This window comes from Aquila chrysaetos, chromosome 19 (genome assembly GCF_900496995.4).
Source record: "Aquila chrysaetos chrysaetos chromosome 19, bAquChr1.4, whole genome shotgun sequence".
In the NCBI taxonomy this organism is placed as follows: Eukaryota; Metazoa; Chordata; class Aves; order Accipitriformes; family Accipitridae; genus Aquila; species Aquila chrysaetos.
In genome coordinates this window covers 6,553,116-6,580,157 of record NC_044022.1, presented here as the reverse complement: position 1 = coordinate 6,580,157, position 27,042 = coordinate 6,553,116, and the positions used below count along the sequence as shown (strand labels likewise).

The window sequence follows — 27,042 nt, the reverse complement described above, 5'->3', positions numbered from 1 at the left end:
TCTGCAAGAAAGCTTAATACAATCTTCTGAACCTATAAACTCTAAACAATATGAAAAGTGTCCATGGAACACCAGAGCAGCTAAATATTAAAACAAACAAGTACAAATTGGTAACACTTACCTACATTGTCAGTGATAAATTTGTCACTACTGTGCTACAACACAAGCTTAATATACAGGATGTTAATATACAGGATGTTTTTCCAAACGAAAACCACAGAACCAAGTTGATACAGAAGGTGAGGGAGAAGGGGAGACAATAAATAACAAGGCACAAAAACCTCTCTTGCTGCAACCCTGTAAGGCACCACTGTGCAAACGTGAAACCATCAAAACCTGTAGTGGAGAAATTCTAAACGTGTTTAAATGACTGGATAATGTATTTTAAAGATGACACTATGCTCATATCTTTGGGAATAAAGAGACTTACAAACCTTTATTTACACTTATAGGCTTTTTTAAAACAAATTAGTGAAACGGGTGAACTAACACTCAAATACAGGAGTCACAGTTAACTTCTCCCAGACAGCTTCACAAGTGCAACTTGATCATGACCTGTACTGGCCTTGTTAATAGAGCCCTGGATCCAATATGGTGCAGAGGAAAGTGCTGCCAATTATGTCAAATTGTGCATGGCACACCAGTAATTTTAACAAAACAGACTTCAAAACAGACTTTGGGGATTAGGATAAGAACTTGTAACCAAAAATGATTTAAATCCAGAGATTAAAGGTCAGTAGCATTAATCTAACATCATACCTATAGATCTTAATACCCAAAGTTATAGTTTATACCTCTATTTAAGACCTGGACACCAGCACTTTTCTTCCCTATTCTGGTCTGCTCAGAAAATCCATCAGGCAACAAACTTCAAAAACCTTCTCCCTTACTAGAAGGTTACAGATACATAATTAATTAAGTTTACAAACTGTATGTTTCCGCCTTTTTTTTTTTCCTTAGGTCCCATCATCTCTACTGCATCCTGCTAGAAGTTTTTGTCCTCTCTCCAATCCCATAAAAGTCTCCAGACTGTACTGAAATTACTTACAATATGCACAGGTTGGACAAGTCTTTACAAGATGAGAAGGGTGTTTCACTAAAAACTAAAATTTTCTTCTAAGGAAAGATTTAGGAGGCACTCAGTTTCTCATGAGCTTTGGACACATGGATGACTTTTTTTTGTACTTGGGAACAATGTCAGTAGACTATACTTCCAAAACTTCTGCTTCCATTCCTGCAACTTGAACGACGGCACAGCACACAGTAAACAATTGGAATAAACCTGACAATTCAGTTACTGGCTAAGGTTTGTTTTCTTACATGACACGTTTTACTCTTTTTACTCTACACTTAAAATACGTTGCCACAAATTAAAACATTTAAGGTCAGACACAACCTGTAGCTTCAATGATGCTCAATCTACTGAGCTGCCAGAGAAGAAAATCAGGCCAATCTATATCATTTTAAACAACAGAGGAACTGGAAGAAAAAAAGTCTCCAGTGATAAGTTAACATTCAGGTAGCAATTTGCCGAAAGGCTGCGCCAGCTTAGGCATGCTTCATTCCTTTTATTCAGTCCTGTTTTAAGGAAATAACAGTTTGAGCAAATACAATGTAAACAGAGCCAGGTAAACTGCAATAGTAAAGGACAACAATCTCATTGATCTGACAGGTTTAAGGCCAACTATTTATGATTTGAAACATATCATACTTTTCCATGGCACTTAATACACTCACACTTAGTACTGGGTGGCATTAAACATGGGTATACATATTCATATCATATGCGATATATACATGTAGCTTCAGTTCCTAAAATAGAAAGTTCAAGTTTTCTTGCCCAAATAAAATCAATCTGTGAAAGATCACCTGTGTTTTCCTATACTGAATAAAGTAATATTACTGTTTTAATCAATTTAGTGCAAACTGACTTAAGACCAAAGACATACCATTCCTTGATTTTTAGTCACCACTTACCAAATGCCCCTATTTCTTTTAAAACACAACTACACTTTTTTTTTCTTAAAAGAACAGCAAACACTTGACAACTAGCATGCTGTTCTAGTCTACGTTAACAAAACTTGCCGATATACAAGTCATGTTTTGGTCATGCAGCACAGACCCATCCTCAACATAATCCATCTCTTCATTCAATCAGTCTAGAAGAGGAGCACAGTGCTGGATTTTAATTAGCAGGTCATCCTGGCCACTCCATACTCCAAGCTGACTACAGCAGGCTCAGCTTTCGAGAACTCCGCCACAAATTCACTGTAGCGATTGTCTGCTGTGTTGCTGCCCTCTATAGTTCTTACAGCATCATTCACAGGGATCAGTGGCTGCTCCTTCTTGAAGGATGGAGGGGTCTTCAGTGCCATGGGTGCAGGATGAGCAGACTGCTGATGTTCCTTCACAGGGACTGCACTCGACTGCCCATTTCTCTGCTTTACTTTCTGAAACATAAAGAACAGTTACTAACAGAGAGCATGACTGCTTTGCTGATAATATTCTCCTTTGAAAGGAAGTGAATCCACTTCTTTTGCTGGCCAGCTCAGCATCTGCAGAACCCTGTATTACTTACCCCAAGTTACATATGTAACAGTATTATTAAATATTAGGCCATTGGAGAAGACATTTTCCCCCAGTTTACAGCAGATGCTACAAGCACTGTATGCTTAGAATTTGCACCTGAGCAGAAGGCAGACAGGTTGCCTGTCAATGTCCATAGAAGAAAGGTTCTTCTAGGCTCGCCCCTTGTTTGGTTACTGTCGAGATGGGAATACTTCCTACAGTACAGGCAGAGGAAGACAGGCCTTGGTACTATCAGCAAGCAGGGAGCTTGCAGCATACCAAGAGTCCCTTAAAGACAAAGAGCAGTTTCATACCTAAGCCCTTATGACCTTCCCAAAAACCTTCTAAAAGACTTTTCCTTTAGATTTGAAAAATGCCAATACAGTTTGTTCAAATGCAGGATTACACTAAAAGATGTCAACTAGAAAGCAGGACTGGAGGAAGGGACCTATTAACCTGCAAGCATTCAGTAACAAAAGAGGAAAGATTTGGATTAAGGGTTGGGGTTTTTGGTTTTTTATAAATTTAAACAATCTCACCCAGTAACTGGGAGCTTGATCTAGTTAACTGAACTGAATTTTTTGTTGATGTGTTTGTGCTTTATTAGAACTAAGACTGAGCACAGAAGACTTTGGTGTCTCTTGACACCAACTTTTTGAAGATGGAAACAGCAGTAAGAAGGTCTACATCAAGATTTCAAATGACTACATCTCTTCATCACTCAAGTGAGAAATGTGGGCTCAGGTGAAGTTAACACATTGGAACGAGGTTCTAGAAAATTCAAAAATGAAACTTCACTTTACATCTTGCTTATTATTCCTCATCTTGCTTCATCTTGAGTTTTCTCATTTTGCTGCTTCAATTTCAGAAAAAATTTTAAATATACAATTAAGATTTGAAACAGTTTAAGTGACCTGCATTAATTACAGTAGGATCAGTTTACGAAAATCTTTCCTCCTAGAAAAGCTGTACTTCCCTCCTCCCCCCCAACATCACATACAGGAGTTGTGTTACCATTTCTAGCCACACAGACAAGTAAAACTGATAGTTAGAAAACTTGTGCATTTCTTTAAAGGTATTAGTCTGAAGTTTCAGCACCTTAACTGACTGTAATGAAGCATCAATTAAAAGCCACTGATCAAGTCATACTAGAATCAAGTGAGATACACTGTTCAGTCTTTCCTGGCTGTTTACTCTAGCCCTAGTAGAAGTCATTTGCAGAAATCTGATCTCTGGATTTAGCCCTGTCTTCAAATAAGCACGAGGGTATATACCCCATCATTATGATGACTTACAACAGCACGCACCTGCATATGAAGTTAGAAGAAGGACAATACTTACTGCTTCCATTTTAGTAGCTCTAATGGAAAGAAAAGATTTTCAGACTCGTTGGACTAGCAACACAGCTGTAGCTATGATGGGTACCTTGTTATCCAAGATAAGTTTCACATAAATCTAATCTACAGTAAGCCATCTTCAGTAATGCTGTGATAGTAGGAGCACTTTTACATAATACAGTCCATCAGTAAAGCAAAATAAATTGTGCCTAAGAGCAAAACATTGGCTGTATAGTCTGGCATTCAGCATAAAAGCACACAGTAAAAGTCAAAGTCAACATTACATAGAATAAGTGCTAGGCCATACAGCAGTGACATTCATGGGAAGGCTGGCAGCATTATTGCAGACTATAAATGTGAATTTGAAGAACAAGTCACAAGTACACACACTTATTTTGTAATACTTACAGCTTCCAGTTCTTTAATGTCTTCTTCCAGTTGTTTGTTTTGTTCACTCATGTTCATTATAAGATTGAACACACATTGCCTGGGATGCATACTTCGATCAAACTGATGGTACATATTTCTCCAAAACCTGCAGGAAGCAGACAGTTTTAACTTTGCAGGATAAAGACAAAATTGAAGAAGAGATACTGTATATAATTTAAACTTACTTAAAATTGAATGATACTGTATTAGGCTCCAAAAGAGTTAGTTCTGGAGAAAAGTCTGCATTATACAGAGGATTCTGGTATTTCTTTTGTTCATCCAGAAGGAACGGCCACAAGGAATATGTCTTCTCTTTTAATCTTAAAGCAAGAAGAGATCAGGGTCAACACTGACTGCAAGCAAAAAACAGAAGCTGCTCAACTCAACATAATAAATCGACCTGAACATTTTTTTAAAAGTTACCAGAAATACTTATAAATCTTGAATTAAAAGCTCTTCATAAAACTAACTTCTTCCTGCCATATGCTAATGTTGGACAGACTATCAGTTTTACAAGTACTACTGCTTATGCTGGGCAAGTTTTGCCTAATTGCAGTAAATGCTTTCAAAATACAGTTGGAGACAAAGATGAATGGAGGAAAACTTTACAGATGTTTTCCTGCTGAAAGCATTAGCAAACATCCTATTAATACTTCTAACTGACAGTAATTAGTCTTGAGCAGGCAAGAATTTTAAGGTTACCTAAAATTAGACTGGGCGAGGGAATGGAGTAATACTTCCAAACTTAAGCTTACCTATTCTTAGGGAGGGGAAGAAAAAAACCAAAACCAAACCAAAACAAACCCCAAACCACACAAAACAGAGGGATAAAGAAGCCTCTAACTTTCCCTATGAAAAATGAGCATGGGATTTTCTCCCACAATTAGAAAGACTGTCTTCAGTGTGCAAAAGCACAAGCAGCACTGCTGTCCCCTGATGCAGTGCAACATCATTTTCAGTACTATCAGTCCTGTCTCTGTTTCTGTTCAGAGCCTAAAATGAAGAATATTCACAGGAGTCCTTAGTCTGCCAGAATAAACAAAAGACACATTACAATGTCTGCTTACTTCAGCTCTTCTCGCTCTTTTTGGCAGTTTCCAAGAAAGTTACCAAACTGGCATGAATGGACATGTTCATGGATCTGAAGGAGGAAAGCTTCATTGTACTCAAAGGCTTGTGGAAACTGCTCAGTCAGATTCCACACGCTTTCTAAAAACTGGGTGAACACTGGCGAGATCTCCTTTGGATCACCATCCAACTGACAACACCTAAAAAAGATTCCATAAACAGATTGAAACTGGTTTAAGTTCAAAAATCAAAAAAGTCTTAGTTGCACTTGTTTTTTAAAGGACAGCACATTAATTTGACACTAGCTTTGGTTTGAAGATTAAGCACCTAACTATGAGAACCCAGGCAATTTTTTTTTTTTTTAATAGAAATCAGTCTATATTTGACCTATTTTTCTGACTTGTAAGTAGTCACATATCTGTATTCAGTACAGAAGAGCAACATAAGACAGTTAAGTTCCTTTGTGTCTATTACTTCCATAGTCAACATTTGGAGTATACCAGCTAAAAGCAAATTAATAAGCAGTGAATAGCAGCAAGGCTATTGTCATTACTGCTGACAGGCAGATCAAGGGAAAACAGAACTCTTAACATACGGGACTTCTAAAGGTAGGTGTGACTTCATCATTAAAAGTAAACATAAATGTAAACTCATCTTTAAAGATTTCAAAACTAAGTGGTTTATATTGCCTAAAGAGCCGGGACGTGGCTTTAGATTGGTTTTGCACTGTCTATGCATCCATGCAGATCTAGCTGCAGTTATTGACATCCGAGAGTGAGGCACGAGGAGCACTAAAAATGTATGTCTATAATATAAATCAATTATCCAATAGGTATGTATTCAAATAGCCACACACAAAGCACATTGTTTACTGAAAATAGCTGACTCATTGCAAAACTTCTAACAACACTGCAGTAGTTTAACAGCTACAAGTCGGCTATTCTTTTTAAGAATACTTCATTCAGTTCACTGTATCCATTTTACCGTATTGGAAGAATGAACTACCTGTCAGAAAACTTGTGCCCAAAAGAGATCCAGTCTTTCTCTATCAAGACCTAGAGGGTAAAAACAAACAAAGTCTCATGCAAAATGTTACCCAACCTTACCTCTGTAGTATTAACCCCACCGATTATTGATATATTGTATTTTAAATGCAAGTCAAACTACAGTAGGAGCAACTACTTATCACTTTGTACTTCCTTTATTTTCTTGGAAGTCTTTCACAAGAGATTCTCAAAGCACATTTCTAAAACTAGTAAAAAAAGTTTAGCTCGTTGACAATCAGATAACTGCTGTTAAGCCAGGCTCACCTTAAGCATACTAATATTGTATGACTGCAGAAACAGATTGTCAACCAACTTGCAAAGAACTGCAAAGTACAGGGAAAAATTAATATTGCATTCCTGCTATCATAGTTTATGTAAAACCACACAAGATAATCTTTGTAAGACTTTATAGCAGTAAGCTTGTTAATATCAACACTAGTTTGTTTTATCACTTCAGTCACAGTATCAAGCACCAAAAGGAACACAGGACTGCCTGCCCATTGCAGAAGTTTTCCCAGAAATCTAACTTTAGACAGTGAGGACTAAAAACCAAAAAGGTGAAATTACTTCCCTAAAGATGACACACGACCTCTCATTGTTCATAAGAAATTAATCCTCTTCTAATTCCTCCTCAACTTCACTTTAGTTGCTTGTAATATTTCTGGCAGTTCGTTCTAACCAATACATGGGACTAAGTTTAGGTACTATCTTTCAGGAGTTCCTATAGCACCTCGTATTGCCACTGCAGAACACAGTTCATCTTCCTACTCCAGAATTTGGAATAATCATACCGAAAATCCTCCCCCTCTCTAGAAACATGAAGACATTTAGATTGCTTCAATATCTTCAGGTCTCTGTCACTAGGGGAGTTGTCATTTCTAGATTTTAATAAGGTTGATTTTGGGACAAGTGATAAAAGGACAGAGCTCCTATAATTTTGTTCATCTGCTATCTCACAGAAGCACTCTGGAAGCATAGGTAAGGGGCTGTTTTGGATGCAAAAGGAAATAACTGCAACATTTCTACAGGGTACCTAAAGCAATCCAGTGGTTGCATTTCAGTTGTTTAGATTTTAAATAAATGGTTCTTCACAGTAGCAAAGTATTTTTAAAAGAAAGATCGATCAGTATACTGCAAATCTTAATACTTGTAACTACAAAAAACAAGCCTCAGTATGTTTACCTGCTCACTTTCACACTCAAACATTTCACATCCTTTATTTACCAAGGAACAACTCAAGAATGCAACAGCTAGCTTACCATGAATCCTTTGATTGTTCTGTAATAGGAATCTAGTAAGAGAGCTCCAAGTGAACAAACTTGGGAAGTCCTATCCCAGCCATCTGAGCAGTGCACTAATACGCTCGCACTCTCAACTGCTATTGCCTGTGAAACAGAGGTGTTTCTTAGTGAATGTTTAATTCTAGACAGAAGTCAAAATTTAGTAGATAAATAAAAAAAGCTACATTTACCCCAAACTCACAGCATAGCCCACTTTATTTCACAAAGCCAGAAAAATATTTCTTATGAGGAAAGGATTTGATCCTATTGAAAAGCTAAGAGTTTCTCTCCATGGAAGTAGAGAAAATTCCTTATAAAGAAAAGAAATTCCTTGGCACAAGGTAACAAGAACATCTACGGTGCTTCCCAGGTCTCTTTCCATCCCTTACGAAACTAAGCTTGTAAAAACCCCTTGCAATGCCTACTATGAAGAAGTAGACTACACATTACAGACCAAACAGGTTAAAAAATAAACCAACAGAAACACACCACCAAAAATACCCACATGTTCATCATTATACTACACAAAAGTTAAGGACTAGGAAATGCTTATTAGCTTCAGCTAAGAATTCAAATCCTGTTATTCCAACTGTTTTTGAGGGTCATCTTCAGGAGAATCATCCACTTTTAACTCAAGTTAACTCCTTGTTATTTCACCTAGTAAAAACAAAGATGCAGGGTTTCTTCTTCACCCAGCTCCCCTCAGGTCAAGCCCTTGGCTTCACAGGTGCCTGGCAAAGGCAGCTGCTCCTCCGAATTCTTCAGAAACAGTCCCATTTCCTTGCCAGATGAAGTCAGCATAGCCACAGTTTGGCTTTGCTGCAATTAGTGCCCCAGGAGTTGTGTTCTCCAGGGTACACTAAATAACAGTTTGCTCCATCCACCTCCAAACTGACTACACATTTCATAAATCCCTAAAAGAACCAGGGAATCCCTTAATCTCCCAGTAAGGTGACCAAAGAGCATCCAAAAAATCCCAAAACATTAGCTGGCATATTTAACATCTCCAGTCATCAGAAACATGTAATACTTAAAACAGCATATCAGAAGTATCAGTGTATACTAAGCATCTCCTTCCAAAAACAACAACTGCAGAATTTTACACATTACATAATATTAAGTGTAATTCTGCCTGGTAGCAAACGAACTTGCCATCAAACAGAACAGCAGCATACAAGTTACCTTGACTAAGAAGACAGCAGCATCCAACACAGCTTTGATATGACGCAACCATCCGGAATTCTCCAAGCCAGACAAAAAGTCATTGACAGACAAACCCTTCGTGCCACTGACTGAAAGAAACCAAGAGTTAGAAAGCTTTAAGCAGTTGCAGCTACCTATACCCTGCAATGGAGAAAGAAGAAGAATTGTATATTGTTTCTAATGCTTTACGCTCTAAGTTGATTAGAACCCTTTCAGGAAATCACCACTGAAGTGGTTGCGAGGGGGGTACTACCAAGTGTCCTGCATCCAAAATTCAACTCTGTAGAACTACAGTAATCATGCATGACAAGAGTAAGATCTTTGTGTCTTTTTGACAAAGTAACATTCAAAGTAAATACACTGGTTATCTATCCCCAAGAGGGAGCCTTACTGAGGAGGGCAATGCAAATGCCAAAAGCTTACCAGAAATACTTCAAAATTACAACTACCAGTAGGAAGTAACTGCATCCAGACACAGTTCAGAGCAGTCAGACTGCCAGAGTTTCATCACCTTCACTATGCTGCTTAGGAGAATAAAGTGAGTGCAGTACAAGGACATGGTGATGAACTGAAAGCCATCGACATTTTGTCTGCCTCCAGAATTGACATACTCCAGTTCTGTCTCTGATCTCTACCATTCTTCCCTAGTATACTTTGATCCTGTAACAGTAACGCTGATTGAGAGGGCAGGGAAGAACTCAAGTTAAAGGAAAACTGCCTTGCAGCAGTGTACACAGCAAGAGGTGTAGAGGTAGACTGAAAGTTCCTCACACAGACGCTTACCAATTCACAAGTGAGACAGATAACCTGGTTCTTGTATGATTTGGAGTAGCAACTCACACTATTACTTTAATGTCCAAACAGGACAAACTTCTGGCAATTAAAAAAAAAAAAAATGAAAGAAAGAAGTATTCACTGGCTGATAGAGCTTCAGCTATGTGGGATTCTGAGAGAGGATACCCAAGGAGGTTGCCATCTACAGAAATACCACCCCCTGCCACAGTGGAAGCCTACTTTCTACCCAGCTAGTGGGCCCCAAATGAAAATAAAAAGGCTCTGTAGCTGAAAACTATCACTGGGGATCTTCCTACAGCAGTTGCAAAAGAATCTTTTTCTCTGACTATGGGAGGAAGTGTACTCAGTGGGGAAAATAGACAACAAAATTCACCAAACCATTCTGTGACAGTTTCATGTTCAATCAAGTCCCCTGATGTAACAAGGGCTATGAACTCTTAAACCACTGCCTCACAGAGCTTTCCTATATCTGCAATACACATTTCTCAGCTTTCAGCCATACAAGTGTTGGTATATTCCCCATGGCTCAGGAAGACTCATAATGGCAGTTGCTGCTGAATGCTATAACAAGGACAGGCTTCCCAATAAGTGTCACAGCACCTTTTCTAAAGCCTGTAGATAGATCTTTGTCATTTAGAAAAAGAGCTAGAACACCATAGCACAATGAAGTAACAAAACATCAAGAAACCCCTGGATACAAGACCTAATTTTAAAGGTTAGTCTCTAAATATCAGTAAAAGCAGCAAAAGCTATGCTAGCTTTCCCTGCTCTTTGAAAGAGATAGCACTGTTAGGCAAGAGTTCTGCTTCTGAAAGGTCTACCACATGGAGGAAATCAGCTGAGAACTACTTAACCCTTTCAGCTAGCTCACACTCTCTCTACACCAGTGGTTCCATACACCTCTTCAATCACAACAGTACACAAACAGGTCCACCGCTGTATGGTAAAAGAAAGAAACTAAAAATATTCCAAATTCTGTAAAGTCAAACATCTGCAGGGAACGGGTTGGACAGACAAGGCAATGTCTAAAGGCACTATTCATGGCTGCTTACCCCTACATTCTGTGGCTTATCATTTAAAGCACAAACTTTCAGCTAGAAAATCAACAGGCTTCCAGCCCTCAGTTTGTTTTCACCCAGATACTGCTGTCAAAATCTGCTTTTGGTCAGAATTTTCAGCTTGGTAGAAATATTTCACCATTGGTATTTCCCTGTTCTAGCTAGATTTCTATATTTTTATTAACCAAGGCACAGATAAGAACACATACATTGAACCCAGAGAGTTACTTTCCATTTCTGTGAACGAGGACAGACATTCTTATACTATTTAGTGATGAAATAAAGAAATTGCATTGACACTGCTTTAACACTTATTTTTTTAGCATATGATTTCTAGCCCCTTATGGTTCCTAAAAGGGTCAAAAATTATTTATGGTAACACTAAGATGTTTAGCTACTTCACAATAGCTATCATTCCAGATAGTTTTGGCTATATGGATCCCATCATAAACACATGCCCTGCATGCGAGCCCCAAAACCTCAACATTCCAGTGCTTGATTGTCCTTATACACACTACTAGCAACGCACCAGGCAGCAGTTCAAGAGCAGACTAGAACCTGCAGACTGAAGCACAGTGGGTTGGGGGCAGAGGTTGTTTTTAATGACTAAACAAACAAACCCACCCAAACAACCCCATCTCCCATACACACACCCCACATAACCCACAAAAAAATCCTCTTAGTTAAAACACTTCCATCATCAAAATATATGCAGCAGACCACAGCAGCCTTTATTGAGCCTTTTCTTCAAATACTTTCTGCAGAAATGCTGTTTCCTGACATACACAAAACCTTTTTGCTTATCAGAGTTCAATCTTTTCTGACATGTAGTACTATATTTTTGAATATATGAAAAGTGGACTTTATACTTAATACCACAACCACAAATTTAGTCTATGTGAAGATTCTTCCATTAGTGTTGGATAGGTGGGCAGTCTGCCCATCAGGGGAGCAAAGTCATGTCCACACTGAAGAAAACTATTTTGAAAGAGTTTTGTTTCACTGCATACAAGATAGTTAAAAACCAGCTGAATCCGAGATGAAGAATAGACAGTAAATCCCCCTAGCATGCTCCATGGTGTAGTCCCACCACAAAAGGATGTTGGGAAGGATTATGTCTTGCATTCTGCTTGCAAATGGAATCGTTAGATTCTGAAGGACATCAGAAAGGCAGACCAACAGTCTCCTAGCAGTACATATGCCAAAGAATGAATAACAGTTGTTCGTTATAAATAAAACTGAGGACAGTCCCAGTTACAATCGTTCTTGAAACAGGGTCATTGGTATCACATCCCTGATTTGAGAACATTCATTTCAGCACATCCAGGGGAAGCCGGTACACAGAAGTTAAATGTTTTTCTCCTCGTTTTAAGCTATGAGCCATTTTCATAGCATTTCCTTCCTGATCCCCCCACTCAGGGCATTTCTACAGGGGGCTGAAGAGTAAATTAAAATTTAGGGAGGTACGCAATAAAGGTCCTTCCTACCCCTAAAGATGCTTCTACTTCTAGACTGGCATTCAGCAAAACTCTAGTAAATTATACAGATTCAGAGGTAGAACAACTGTGTTCATTTACCCCAAAACCTGATCTAGAGAACAGGTACAGACATTACTCATGATTTTGTTTCAATCAAATTTAAATAAACCAATCCTCCACACAAGGAAAAACTAAAACATATTCCATCCTTAATGAAAGCTACAGAAAGATACTTGGTAAGCACTGTTGGTAGGATACTAAGTGAAATGGAAGGAACATGAAGTCTAAAGTTTAACTGCGTGATACACACACTTCTGCATCAGACATTATTACACAGGAGCAGGCCTCTTTAAAAAAAAAATTAAAAAAAAATAATCAAGATTTATTAACTAGTTTTCTGGAACTGAATAAGATATTAGCAAAAGAAAGAGGGATTATCCTAAACTTAAAAACTGAAGTTCAGGCTCACGCTGCTCATCTTTCCCTTCAACAAAGTACATGCAGGAATAACCACAAAAATACATATTATCAAAGCTCAGTAGTATTCCATACAGAGTGCCTGAAGAATAGGTTAGTAGCAGATACAGGCTCAGAGTGAAGCAAGACTACACCACTAGTCTGTAAGATTTCTTGACCAATGTAGCTAGAATGTCTTCATCAAAATAGGCTTCCATACAAATGTAAACCTTCCCCATGACCGGAAATATTTGTGTAATTCTACAAGGCAAGCACCTATATATGTATCATTTGTCAGTGGCAGAAGTCAGGCTTCCACACCTGTACTCTAATCTCAGTATTAACACTCCACAAAGTGTCTTAGATTTGCTTTCACCTGTCTACTTAAATAAAATATTAACAGAATTATTTAATAGACTTCTGCCTCTCCATTTTCACCACCAAGCAGCAGGCAGTGGTATGGCAAAGTGCTTCACTTTTCCCCCTGCCCCCCTCTCTACAAGCACTCTGAGATGTACCTACAAGCACAGAAGTGGCTCACCAGCCCAAAGAGTTCAAGTTTTGTACAGACCATATGCTCATTGTGAATTCTGTGGAACTAAGTGCTCCTTGAAGAATCGGTATTCTATATATGAAAACGTATGCACAGACACACACTATTTTGTGCATTTATATTACACGTGTGTATACATGCACGTACACTTGGAAAACACAGAAGTCTTTCCCACAAGCCATTGACATACTAATCAAGATCACCCAAGACATATGTGCTACTCAATTTTTTTCAAAGTAACTCCATTCATTGGGTTTACAGTTTAAAGGTAAAGGTTTAAGGTAATTTGTTACCATAGAGCACAGCAAACTGGTACTAAACAGAGCTGCGATAAAATATAGAAATATCAATACAGTTTAAGCTATCATTAAAGACTTCAGAAAAATATTTTCATATACGCTATTATAGTACAATTAGAACATACCTTCCAGAAGTTTTTGTAAGCTGGATCTCATTACGTGAATATTTTCAATGCCAACAAACTGGAACCTAATGTTAGAGTAGTTGTCTTCATTCTCATAGCCCTTCCCAGCAGCTCTGTTTGCCATTGCATTAAGCTTAAAAAAGCAAAATAAAAATACTGAAAACCAGTACTTGAAATAAAATCTCAAATAAAGGAAAAAAAAAAAGTCATGCAATTTCAATGGAATACTCTGGGGAAAAAAAACAACACTTGAGCACATACTACAAACAGATTCTAATAAATTAACAGTTAGTGGCAAATCAGCTTGAAGGCATTCAAGTGTAAGAAAGGCATGGTACATAAAAAGTAACATATTTAGAGCTGACATATCTGAATAATGCATTTAATTTAATAACTTCCTATTCTCTCCTCCATATTCCCAGCAACACACCTTTACTTATTTCCAAACATTTCTGAGCAAAGACACTACAAAGCAATTAACCTAAAAAGGAAAGAGTAAAACCCAGACTTAACCATACATGCACTTTTAAGGCAGCCTAAAAGTGTCAGGTTTGGAGGTAAGAAGCTAATAAATTGCGGCAGCTATAAAAATCACAACTACAAAAAACCCACAGTTGGCTCAGTTGCAGTCTGTCAGGCTGACCTACTACTGAACCCTGCTCAAAATAAGTGCAGATCCTACAGTGTAGGTTTTTCACTTTACATCCTTGTTTTCCAGCTCCTATGTTCAGAGATTTGAGTGAAATCAATACCAATTTAAATGCAGATGGTGTAAAGAGTGAAAGTTACCCCACACATTCCAACACAGGTCAAAACCCCAACATAATTCAATTTAATTAGACAGTGATGAAGTATGACCTCAGAATGCTACAACATGATTTCCCCTATATCTTTCTGGTTAATACCGACAGCAATAGCAGTTTTCACAGAATATTTACACAGAACACAGTACTCCCTCCCATTTAAAAAAAAAAAAAAACAAAAAAAAACAGCTCACCACGTCATTAATTTAATTTCAAACAGCTACAATGACTTGGATCCCACTCAACTATTCACTTAACTACACTTTAAAATGCACCTCCCCAAAAGTTCTCTAGCATATTCAGTGAATTCTAGCCGAGTCCTGAGAGGGCTTCAACTTCTTTAAGAAAGCAAGTAATTGAACACCTGAATACGGAGGCCTAACCTTACCTTTCAAGAACATTTTTGCCCACCATAGAGTCAACTGAATTTTTTAGAATTACACTGTATCCCTGTACTCTCATGTTCAGGAAAAGAAGCTAGTCTGTAGAACCTGAAGTACATACCTTCGGCCTGGTGTCCATGACATACATGTAGCGATTTGAAGGATTTGCTTTACTGATGGCTTGCAACATGTGTTCATCTTCCAGGCACCTAGCACTGAAACCTGAGAGAGGTTGACTGCATCTGCAAATTGCAGCCTACCATAGAAAACAAAGAATAAGTTAGCATCAGTTTAATACCTGTAGTTGAAATGCTTTGCATAATTCTAAGACACTGAAACAAATTGTTTCATTCAGCAGATAACAGCACAAAACTGAAGAAAGTTTAGGTGTTCCAACTTTTTAAGCACATCCCTTGCAGACCTTCAAACACAGTACCTACAACTTAAATCTAAAGGTTTATCTAAACATTTTGTCAGACTCATCTATATGGACAAGATACCAGTTTACATAATGGACTCTCCCCAAGTATAAGCTCCAAAAAAGTACAGGCTGGAAAGAATACACTTTAGGAAAGCAAGTTGCTCTCCTGGTATGAAATTAATTATGGTTAGTTTTACTACTGCATGTACAATTTTATTATTGTAAGTACAATATGTTATCATCTGATGTAATTTTCAATGATATATTCTATTTCAGAAGGTATCAGGTGCATCTTCCAAATAGTAATTATCTTCAAAGGCATCTAGTAGCTTAACACTCATCTTTCATAAATTCTTCAACTCAGCAAGGTGACAATCCTTCTCTCCCTTCAAAGATACCCCCTAGCCAAGATACAGATGCTGCTTCACACCACTCTCTAACAAACCCTGCCAGTTCTTATTTCTCATCCTCTAGTTCTTTTTACCTTGCAAATTCCTCCTTAAAGAACCAGTTCTATTCTCTTGGTGTTTTTCTGCAAACCACATTTTGACCTAACAGATTTTATTCTTGATGTATCAAGGAAGACAGTTCACTTGACAAAAAGCCATCTTCAGTTATCTTAAGGTCAGTTTCTGAAAGCTTTAAGAGATTCAACTGATTATCAACTGATAACTTAAGGATTTCTTTTAAACTGGCTTAGCTTAAATCAGCATCCTGTTAGACACCACTCGTGTCAGCTGTATTTAAGGTTATCATGGGTTATACCATTCTGATACAAGACACTGTACTTACCTCCTTACCTACCCTGAACTACTGCCAAGTGTTGAGAAATAATTTTCAGTACATTTGCATTAAGAGGAAGACACACTATACCTCTTTATTTTTATGATAATATGACAACACTGGGAATCTTCCTTTGCTTCTGAACTTGGAGCTACCAACAATTATGGGCTTGCTTGCAGTTCTGGGAACATAAAGTTCTCTAGGATAAGTTTCACAAATCTGAAAGACACAGATACACAAGAATTTTATGTACAAAGCACAAAGCCTATACTAGTTTTATGGCATCCAGTTTGAGAGATGTTAGGTGAAATAAGAGAAAGGATAAATGTTAACATGTTTCTCTATATACACATAAATAGCTCAGAAGAGGAGAAAGGCCATGGATAAAGAAGTACAAACTGGTGTCCAAGCACTGCTGGAAAGCACTGCTATACTAGCATTCACGTCTCAAGAATGTGACTCTTCAGTAGAAATGCTCAGAATGCATTTCAAATAAAATATTGAAATTATTTCCCTCATTTTTTGTATTTACAGACTACAAAGCAAGATGAAATCTAATCTGGGAATCAGCTGCACCACCACAGCCATTGTCTCCCACAGTCAACATTGCAAATGCTGAAGTAGAATCCTTCTCAGTTAAGAGAGATAACAAAGCTGAAAAGCAAACAGAATTGCTGGAGCTGGGCTTCAAACAGGTAAGTACACTGTAGAAACAATCCCAAAGAACACATACATCCATGCACACACTCTCTCAATGAGGCCTTGGAAAAAAACTTCAATTAGAAAGTTGTGAGATTGCACACTGATTAAGGAGTTAACCCTTCCCGACAGCAAGTTTTTGCTTATGCTGCAAGTCAAGTGGTTTCATAGTATTAGACTGTTCTATAGGACTAGAGTCAGGGGATAAAGCAGAAACAGATGCAGAGCAAAACATGCTTCCATTACAACACCCACCTTATAATCACGATTTGCATCAGACAACTGCCAGTTAGCATTTGGCACTCCCATTCTCTTATATTCTTCTGCTAGATCAATAAGCTGCCAACCTTTGACTTGCTCAGATTCATTTTGTTTTGGATTATAGGAGAAGGCATACAGTTCTTCATATTTTGCTAAAAGGTAAAGAATAAGACTACGTAATGAGTTGTCCCCAAAAAAGTCTGAGTAGAGAAAGGTAGCACAGTTGAAATTGCCCGAATTGTAGAGAAAGTTTCAGGCTTCAAGGTTTTCAGAAGCAAGACTAAATAGATACTTGACACTCTTGTAATATTTATTCTGCAGCTATCATACAGTTAACTGACACAATTATAGATACTTAGTTAAAGGTAGGTTATGAGAGCTTTCTTGAGTGTGCTTAACCTGTTTCAGCAGGGACATTTCTAAATCCATAAGGGCAAAGCAGAGGTCACAAAATGAAGACTGAAAATTAAACAAGGCAAAAGGCAGAATTATTAGAAGTCTTCATAAAAAGCTAAAAGAACAAACAATTTTTGGAGGTAAGAACAGAATTTTACATCTACTGACCTTTAAAAGCAGTAAGTGTTAAAGCTTCCTTTAAAGCAAAAAAGCTTTCAAAATGTTTTATGTTTTTCCTAATACACTATTCACATATCACAGATGACAACATTTTACATCATTCTAAACACAAAGCAGAAAACACAAGAGACCATACTAGGTGACAGCAGTCTCTTGTAAAGCTGAATTGGTAGTGCTATTTAGCATCAAAACTTCAGCTTTATTTTTGAAACTGCATGAAATCAGTAACAAGTTAGTATTTGCTTAGTAGCATTTTATCTATAGAACACACCAATTAAGAGCGGCTACATGCACTTATATTCACAATTTCAGGCATAACACTAGAAATGCAAAAAACCCCAGGAATCTCACATTGTTAGTCAATATCAGTAACCTACAGAAGCCAGACAACACATCTTCTGAATTTGTATGCAGATTAATACTTAATCATTAACATTCTTTTACATACCAAATCCATTTAAAAGACTGTTATATAATGCACCTTTTATATTTTTTTTAAAAGCCATGGATTTTTTTTTTGCATCCCCTGCCCCTGCCCCCCCGCCCCGCCATAATCCAGGCATATACTGCAAAGTCTTTTACAGTTAGAAGTATTACCTGTTCTTGACAGCTGAAGTAAAGAGTTATAAATGTCATGACAATCTCTCTCTCTGGGAACGACAAAGTGAACTATCCTGAAGTTCTTGCACTGGATGACAAGGGGGCAGCCAGAAGTAGTCAAGGGAAGTTTTTCCACCGCAGCAATGTGATGATGTAGTATCTGTGGCACACAAGAACTCATAGCATAAGTACGCTGATGAAAAAACAATAACTGCATGCTATTTACAAGAGCAGATATAAGACATTAAGTGATGCTGAATATGGATTTTGACTAATTTTGTCAATCATTTAGTTAGAAATAAATCTAGAAGAAGAAATTTAAGACTAGCATTTTGGTCAGGATACCATAATTTGTCAAAATTTAATTATTCTCTTCCCTCATATTTTGAAGTGTTAACTAATGTTTGTAAGGAACAGTAAATATCCATCTAAATGCAAAAGCAATAAGTAAAACTCCACTGCGGTTGTTCAGTCCTCTTTTATAACTTTGCTAACTGACAGGCATACATCTAATTAGGCAGGATCCAAACAGGATTTATTTCTAAGGATCTACAGGAACATACTTCAGAATTTTCCAGCAAGATAAAGCACGTCAGAGAAAGCAACTCAAACTGTAAGAGATACAGAAGACGCTGAAGATCTTAGAATTCCAGTATTTAACACATACAGAATGAACAAGAGGTAAGAAAAACATCTCCTGTATTACCCACTGTGTTATGTAGCCATGACAGTCTCTCAGCTAAATGCCTTTCAACCACTTTAACAGAAGATTGTCACAGTAATGAATACACAAAAGCCCTCCATAGTTTTATCTGTGTCGCAAATCTACACAAAATTTAGGAAAATACATGGTAAAGTAACAGCTGTTCAACCATGGGAAGAAAGCCACAGATACATTATGTCAACTGAACAAGATGTTCTTGATAGCATTTCAATTACCTCACTGAAGAAATCATCTCCTCTTAAATATTGATCAGAATTAGAAAGGCACCTAAAAACTATGCTGCCAAATACACATTTACAAAGAGACTGTATCTTGGAGACATTATCACAATTATACTTGGTACTTGCATTATCATCACATAAATGCAATACTCAAGAGTATAGGTTCAGTTTCCCCAAAATGAAACCTTTTAACGTAGTGCATGGGGAGACACAAGTAATGCTTCTGAATCACATTCTTCCCAATAACCTATTTTGCATGAAAGGAAAACAGTTTGGTTTATACAAAATTGTACATAGTATCCAAGAACAAATCATGGAAAAATAACTTTTCTTGAAAGCACCATGAAGCATCTAGTCAGATAACCAGGATACAGGATTAAGGGTAATCCAGAAAAATCCACCTACAGAAAAAAATAATTAACCACACCCTAGGAAATGAGAGTTCATCCTGGAGGATGATAGACTTAAGGCATTGAACTTAGTCAGGCCGCTGAGCTACAGTGGAAGCCAGAATTTAATGTCCACATACGTGCCACCAGGGCGTTGAGCAGAAAAACTAATGGCAATTACAGTACTAGCCAACTTTGTACAACATTAGTACTGGTCACCAAGAAGCTGCAAACCCCTTCCGAATCCTTTTATTCTGGAGATGAACACTTGGGAAGACACAGCTCCTTACCACTCTAAAAAAAGGGCATGGCATCTTCAATATTTCACCAAAGCCTAGAACTTTGGATTTTGCTGTCTCATTTAACCTAGGCCAGATCTAAATACAAGGTAAGTTAACACAGGAACTTTAAACCTCATGCTTAAACTATCTAGCAGTCTCCCACTCCTGCCTCTGAACTGCAGTGCCAGTCAGTTATTTAAAGAAACCACCACACATTCACACCAGAATACAAGTGAAGACCATAGAAGAAATTACAGCAGCTTGAACAAAAGTGGACATTTTCAATATTACCTGATTTCAATTGCAGCAGTGTCATGCAAGAGTACAATCTGCAAATCATTAACTTATTATGATACCATGAACAAGGAGAGTGTTGGGAGTAACTTAAATGAACATTTTAGTAAACAAATTCAACCTTAGATCAGGAAGAACAAATGCATCTGGAGAACCTATGCTTTTGAGCCACAAGCATTCATTATCCTTACCCATGTCTCTCTCTGGCTTGAATCTATGAATAACAGATGAGTTGCTGTAAGGTACAGAGTTCCCATCAATGACTTATTGCTCGTGCTGAACCGATCTAGTAATTTCACTTGCTCTACCTGTAAGAAAAAAGGGGAGGAGGAGACAAAATTTAGTTTTTGCTTTTTGCAGAAAGCAAAATCCTAACTTTGCAAAAAGCTCTGCCAGTTTGTGCAATAATTTTGAAAATGAAAGCATAACACATGAGGCTATTCCAGCCAAACTATTAAGAACATAATCGTGGTCGCATAAGCTTTGAGAAGACTGACTAGTTAGAATATCCTGCTTCAATACAAAAGTGCATAATGAAGGCACAATGCCAAGATCATCAGAATACTTACCCCATATATACATAACTACTATGGTTATTTACTAGTAAAAGAGACCAGGATATCAAGTTTAAAAAAAGAATAATTAAGAAAAATTAATTACTAAGCTTTTAGACTGCTTCCCCAAAATAGAGCAAACTCACTAACAATTTCCTGTTATTGAGATGCCAGCACTGAATTAACAGCTGATCTCAGCAACATGCTTCATTGGCTGTCTGCAGACTCAAAGCCATAAAGATTATGTCCTCCTGACTTCAATTATAGATATTTACTGTCTTTTATATCATCCTCAACCGTAAAAATCTAGATCATCATAGCCTTGCTTCATAGTCAAAATAAATTCTAATGAAATACAAGCATTATACTAATAATTATAACAGTCTCCTAGAAATTCAAGGACTGTGCTTGCATTTAAAGCAGATATTTCAAGCTTGAGTCTTGCAAGGGCAAATTTCTCCTCCTGGTATTCCATCAACATTGTTATCTCAATCCTATGCAAAACATTTTAAAAGAAAGTGACTTCTAGATAGCCTCCATTTTATCTGCTGCTCATAATTTCAAAGGCTCCACAGTTTGCTTTATTTGAAGCAAACATTACACGATTCTTTGTGTGCAACAGGAAAGGAGCATGGCAAATGGCTTATCTCCATGCATTCCTCTATTTCTTGGCAGCACTGCATCATTAAGGCCAAGTTAAAGCTCTTATGCTTGAGGCTTGCTGCTACTGCCATTAAATGCATGGGAGAACTCCAAAAACTTCCACACCAGCAAGACCAGTACCCAATGAGGTGACTAGGAGAGACCACATCTACTGTGCTGACATTAGGCCATTTTTAAATCATATGTACAAACTTATTTATCTACTAAAAGCACATATAAAACATAAAAAATTCTCTTTTCAATTCAGGTATTTCTTATTATCTAGCAAGGCCTAATTTTGGTTTTGAAAGTTAGAAAAGCAACTTAATGCATACAAAACAGAATGGAGGAAATGCAAATACCTACATAGTAGGCTTTTAGACGTTCTAGATTTCAGTTTAGAAAGCAAAGAAGATTGGAAGCTACATGCATCAGTACCTCAAAATACATTATGCTGTAACCAGCAAGGTATCAGTGCTCAGATACAGAGTAGCATAAATCAATATAGCATAGCCAAAGCACAGAATTCATTTTGGACAGTTCTGCAGCAATAACTGCTCAGGTACCTGGCACTGCACCTCCCCAGCAAATTAAGAAGCTCCAGTTTTGTTCCAGCAACACAACCTGCAAAATACTGGCACGTCAAGTTCCATTCTCGTCCATGTAACAAGGCAGCTATTCTCAAAGCTGTATTTCTATGTTAGATGAGGACAGGCATTAGTGCTCCAGCTTCCTCTTAATATAGGTGAAGTCTTCAAGAATTCTGAAAGCTAAGTTCTAGATATACTTTTCTTAAAGGCAACTGAAATGTAGTTTAGATTCAGCCTCCATAGATGACATGTTCATTGACCCAAGCCAGCTTTGATGGGTACTCAGCTAGATAAACACTTTTAAAAATTTATTTTAAAGTTTGGCAAATCCTTAGTTATGGAAAAACAAGTCAGTCATCAGTTTTGAAGAGAATTGGTTCAGATTAAGAGATGGAAGACTGCTACTGAGTTTTAGCACATCTGTAAGTAGAGATCATTTAAGTAGTCAGAAGTGATATTCTGACAGTAGCTAGCACTAAAAAATTAGTGAGTTTTTAAACCAATAAGAATTTCAACAGCTACCTCAATAATACAGAGTATTTACAGCGAAAGAGTCACCAGATAGTTTGTCAGGACCAGGAGTTACAGGTTAAAGGCAAAAAAAAAACCAAAAAGTGTTTCAATAGAGCAGACAAGTTGGAACAGAAAGGAAGGCTGAAACTATACCTCTGAAGTCTTACATTTAAAAAGCTGAAGGATTAAATTAGAACAATTAAACCAAGACAAAAACAATTACAGTATATCATTCCAAGACTCTTATTTCAACTTTGTATGACATTCACTGAAATTAAAAGTTTTCCCTTCCCCATTTGAGTCTCAGGCTTGCAAACATAAGCTTAGGATTTAGCAGTTAACCTAACCAAAACTTTCCATCTCCAGTAGAAAACCAATCAGTATTTTCACTAAAACAGATTTAACTCAATATACAGGCTGAAGAAATTCCAGTCTTTTCTACTACGTTTTGCTTTAAAATATTTTTAAGGACACTTCAGTTCTAAAGCTTCACTGCAAAACCACAATATTCTTACTTGCAATTTCCCCACCACCACCATTTATGACATGTGAACCAGTTTTCATCATTCATGGCTATTTAAGTATATATTCTCAGACAGAAGTGATTTTTAAGTTGACCTTACTTCTTTATTGAGCATAAATCTGTTGGACAGTTTAATTTCACAAAAAGCTACATTTTATTTCAGGTAGCTATGCTGATAGTTCTAAGACAATTTTAACTTCAACATTTCCAGCAAACTGAAGTTTAAGGACAAATAAAACCTATTTCATCAACCTTCTCCTAGGGATGAAAGCTTCCCCACACAGCAGTTACTTTGTGCAAGGCTGCACTGTTATTTCAATCTTATTGCACTATTACTTTAATAAAATAAATTTTAAAAAAACCCTGAAGTGCTGTCAGATTAGAAAAAGTAGATCTCAGAACAGTTGAGACATGAGATCTAACTTGAACGTACACACGCACTGAACTTTTAAGGCCCACAGTGAAGGCTATACTTTAGTTTTCTTGCTTCCTATAACTGTAATATTCATAACTATTACCATCCAGCATATATGCATTTTAATCCACCTGGATATTCAATAAGCCAACAGCTTACAAAAAGCTAAGCGAGCATCACAATTATAACCAAAAACTCATGCTATTTCTAGCCATGAAGTTGATATTTTTAGAATGGATAATTTTTTTGGTATGAATTATAAAAATAATTGCTTCAAGTAGTAAGTCTTGTATCTTACAAGTTGTGTTCAGAGCTTGTTTCTCTCTTCCATTATATTGCTACATGAAGTATTTTTTCCCCAGCAGGGGCCCAAAACCATGCATAAACACACTCACTTGCTGATGCAGACAAGTCAGTGACCTGCAGCCTCTCTAGTCTCAATTTCACATTTGAAACTGAAACGGCTACTCAGATCATCAAGAGACTCTAGTTTTAGTCTAGTTTTTACATTGAAATTAGTTATTGACTGTAACAATACAATATTAAGTTCCCAAACAAGGATTTTCACATTTATAAGTAAATAGGCTAATAAAGAAACCTTATCTCCAATCTGTCAGCTTGGTGCAAGATTATTTCATCCAGTAAACTAAAGCATCACTAACAGTAGCTTCATCACAGACCTTTCTCCTGTTTCATATGTACAGATACAAATATATATGAAAAACAAAACTAGGTATACATGTTTTATATAAAATTTATATAAGCAATTACTAAAAAAAAAAGCGCCTGTTCCTTTATATAATTATTGGTTATAAACGTACTATTTGGAGCTGAAATATGACCACTCCTTTTCTCCACACATCTACAAATCTAGTTTAAAGTCAGACTGCCAGCTTAGGCAACTAATCACTTGACAGTTTCCAGGACCCAACAGAGAGGGCAGTCTTTTCAGAAGCCCTTGAAGTCAGGGTTGATGAGCAAGATAAGAAAAATACTGTCAGAAATTTAATTCTATAAAAGCTGTGACTTAAAAACTTACTCAAAAATTATTTACAAAAAAGAAGAAAGACTTATGGGGTTTTTTTCATCTTTGTTATAGAGAAAGGACAACCTAACAAACTAAAAATAGAAAAAAAAATCAGAAGAGTCTAAAGCGTCAACTGCAGTTTAGCCAATTTTTTAATAGCCTAACGCATTACACATATACTGATAGCTTGCGTTCCTAACAACACACACCAGAGTCTTTAAAAGGAAGAAAAAAAAAACAAACCCAATACTTGTTTTCACAGCCGATTTGCCCCCAAAGCTAGAAAAAACTGCACGGAACCGCATCCCGACTACAAAAAACAACTGCAACCCCCTCCCAGCTGCCTTCCTCTGTTCCCCACCCTACACCACAGGCCCCGTTACACCACGAGAATTTTTCGCTCTTCCCCTTGTTAACGAGACGGTGCATTCCGGCGGGGCCCCACCGGGGCAGCACGCACCGAGCTCCCCGCGGGAGCTTTCACCCCTTCCAGCCCCCTCGGCTCGGAGGGGACCCCGGGAACGGCGGGGCCGGGGGGGGCCGCACCCGAGCCCGGCTGCCCCCACCGGAGCCCAGACGCCACGGACCGGCCCAGAGCCCCTCCCGGGAAAGCAGCAGCTACAAAATGGAAGGATAAGGACAACAACGCCCTCGCCCACAGCTGACAGCGGCAGGGCAGGGAGTCGCCGGGCCGAGCAGGCCGGCCGCCCGCCCCACAGTTACCGGCGCGGCACCGGCAACGCCACCGCTCCCCTGCCGACCGTCTCCCCTGCCGAGGCGACGCTCCACCCGGCGAAGGGAGGCCGAAACCGAGGCGGAGATACCTTGGTGGTGCGGATATGCTCCATAGCGGTGCCCCCTCAGCTGCGGCCGCCGCCCGCTGTGGTACTGCTGGGCCGGGGCGGCCGTCACCTAGAAACGCTTCCGGGGCGGGGCGGGGCGGGGCGGCCGCTGGGGCGGGGCAAAGCCGGAGGTGACTGCCTGCAGCGCCCCCAGGCGGCAGGCGGACGACAGGACGTTTCCGCCGCGCAGCGAGCAACGCGCATGCGCGGTCCGGGGCGGGGCTGGCTGAGGGGCGACGTGAAGTGGCGGGCGGAGGAGGGAGCGGGCCTGGCTGTGTCCCGCAGGGCCCCGGGGAGTCTCTGTGAGGTTCGGGGGAGAGAAAGGGGCTGTGGTTGCTGTGCTGGGGGCCACGGAGCTCAGTGGTGGCCGTGAAACCTCGCCTGGCAGGCAGACCTGAGGAGAGAGAGGTCCTGGGCGCCGCGGCGGGGTGACAGTAGGTGTGTGGAAAACAAGAACCGTTCCCTGGTTACACAGGCTTCTGTTCACGGTGTGGAGAGTTTCGGTCTTTTAGAGTCCTGAGAATGTGGAAATTCCTGGAAGATGGTCTTTTTTGTTGTAGAATCACAGCGGGGTTGAGGTGGGAAGGAACCTCTGGAGGTATCTAGTCCAAACCCCCTGCTTGAGTAGGGCCATCCGGAGCCAGTTGCCCAGGGCCATGTTCAGGCAGCTTTTGAATGTTGCCAAGGATGGAGACTCCACCACCTTTCTGGGCGACCTGATAAGTGCTCGGTCACCCTCACAGGGAAAAAGTGCTTCCTGGTGTTCAGACGGAGCCTCCTGTGTTTGTTTGTGCTCATTGCCTCTGGTCCTGTCACTGGGCACCACTAGGAAGACTCTGGCTCCATCCTGTTTGCACCTTCCCTTCAGGTATTTATATATATTGATGAGATCCCCCCTGGGCCTTCTCTTCTCCAGGCTGAACAGTCCCAGCTCTCAGCCTTTCCTCACAAGAGAGGAGCTCCAGTCAAGTACGCAGAGGTGCGGCCTCACCAGTGCTGAGTAGAGGGGGAGGATCACCTCCCTCGACCTGCTGGCAATACTCCTCCTAATGCAGCCCAGGATGCCATTCACCTTCTTTGCGGCAGGGGCCCATTGCTGGCTCATGTTCAACTTGGTGTCCACCAGGACCCCTGTTTTTGGACAAGCTGCTTTCTTGCTGGCTGGCCCCCAGCATATACTGGTGCCTGGGGTTGTTCCTCCCCAGGTGCAGGACTTTGCGCTTCTCCTTGAACTTCATGAAGTTCCTGTCACCCCTTTTCTCCAGCTTGTCGAGGTCCCTCTGGATGGCAGCATGACCCCTGGCATATCAGCCACTCCTCCGCATTTGGTGTCATCAGCAAATGTGCTGAGGGTACACTGGCCATCATCCAGGTCATTAATGAAGATGTTAAACAGGACTGGACCCAGTATTGACCCCTGGGTCACTACTGGCCTCCAACTAGACTTTGTGCCACTGATCACCTACCTCCCTCTGGGCCTGGCCATTCAGACAGGTTTGAATCCACCTCTCTGCTCACCCAGCCCGTACATCAACAGCTTCTCTGTGGGGATCTTATGGGAGACAGTGTCAAAGGCCTTACTGAAGTAAGAACTGGTAAAAGCGTGTTGAGGGGGGTTAGAGTTTTAGGCTGTACAAGAACAAATTCACAAGCTGCACAGTGCAGTTGACTCATCCATGTCATAGTTGTGTGGGTGCTGGTGCACGAAATCTTGCATGTGCTGTTCAGTAGTTGAAAGACATGATAAAACTTAGCCTAAAGGTTGCAGAATGGGGAGCAAGAAACAGTCTTGCTGTTTTCATTATC

General features: G+C 39.2%; 1 protein-coding gene across 4 annotated transcripts; it reads right to left on the bottom strand.

Moving 5' to 3' along the window:
• Window positions 1-25,339, bottom strand: MTMR6 (myotubularin related protein 6). Of its 4 annotated transcripts, XM_041118462.1 has the most exons (15): window positions 25,219-25,267; window positions 21,893-21,950; window positions 20,322-20,438; window positions 18,219-18,381; window positions 17,040-17,197; window positions 16,176-16,304; window positions 15,003-15,137; window positions 13,696-13,828; window positions 8,911-9,020; window positions 7,708-7,833; window positions 6,408-6,457; window positions 5,402-5,602; window positions 4,520-4,654; window positions 4,314-4,440; window positions 1-2,450 (listed from the first exon to the last, which is right to left on the bottom strand). In XM_041118462.1, exons 3-15 carry the CDS (start codon window positions 20,385-20,387, stop codon window positions 2,190-2,192), a joined length of 1,794 nt encoding a protein of 597 aa, XP_040974396.1. In that variant the 5' UTR covers window positions 20,388-20,438; window positions 21,893-21,950; window positions 25,219-25,267; the 3' UTR covers window positions 1-2,189. The 4 variants fall into 4 exon arrangements, with proteins under 4 accessions (XP_040974396.1, XP_029898374.1, XP_040974398.1 ...); XM_030042514.2 differs by lacking the exon at window positions 21,893-21,950 and having other exon boundaries at window positions 25,219-25,339; XM_041118464.1 differs by lacking the exon at window positions 21,893-21,950 and having other exon boundaries at window positions 2,383-2,471; window positions 25,219-25,339.
• Window positions 25,340-27,042: the final 1,703 nt, after the last annotated feature.

Excerpts from the sequence above, each read along its gene's own strand:
- MTMR6 (XM_030042514.2), bottom strand. The coding sequence starts at position 25,242 with ATGGAGCATATCCGCACCACCAAG. Across the intron at positions 18,382-20,321 it reads CAAGCCAGAGAGAGACATGG|ATACTACATCATCACATTGC; the intron begins GTAAGGATAATG and ends TGTGTGCCACAG. Across the intron at positions 7,834-8,910 it reads CTGCTGTCTTCTTAGTCAAG|GCAATAGCAGTTGAGAGTGC; the intron begins GTAACTTGTATG and ends TCTGTTTCACAG.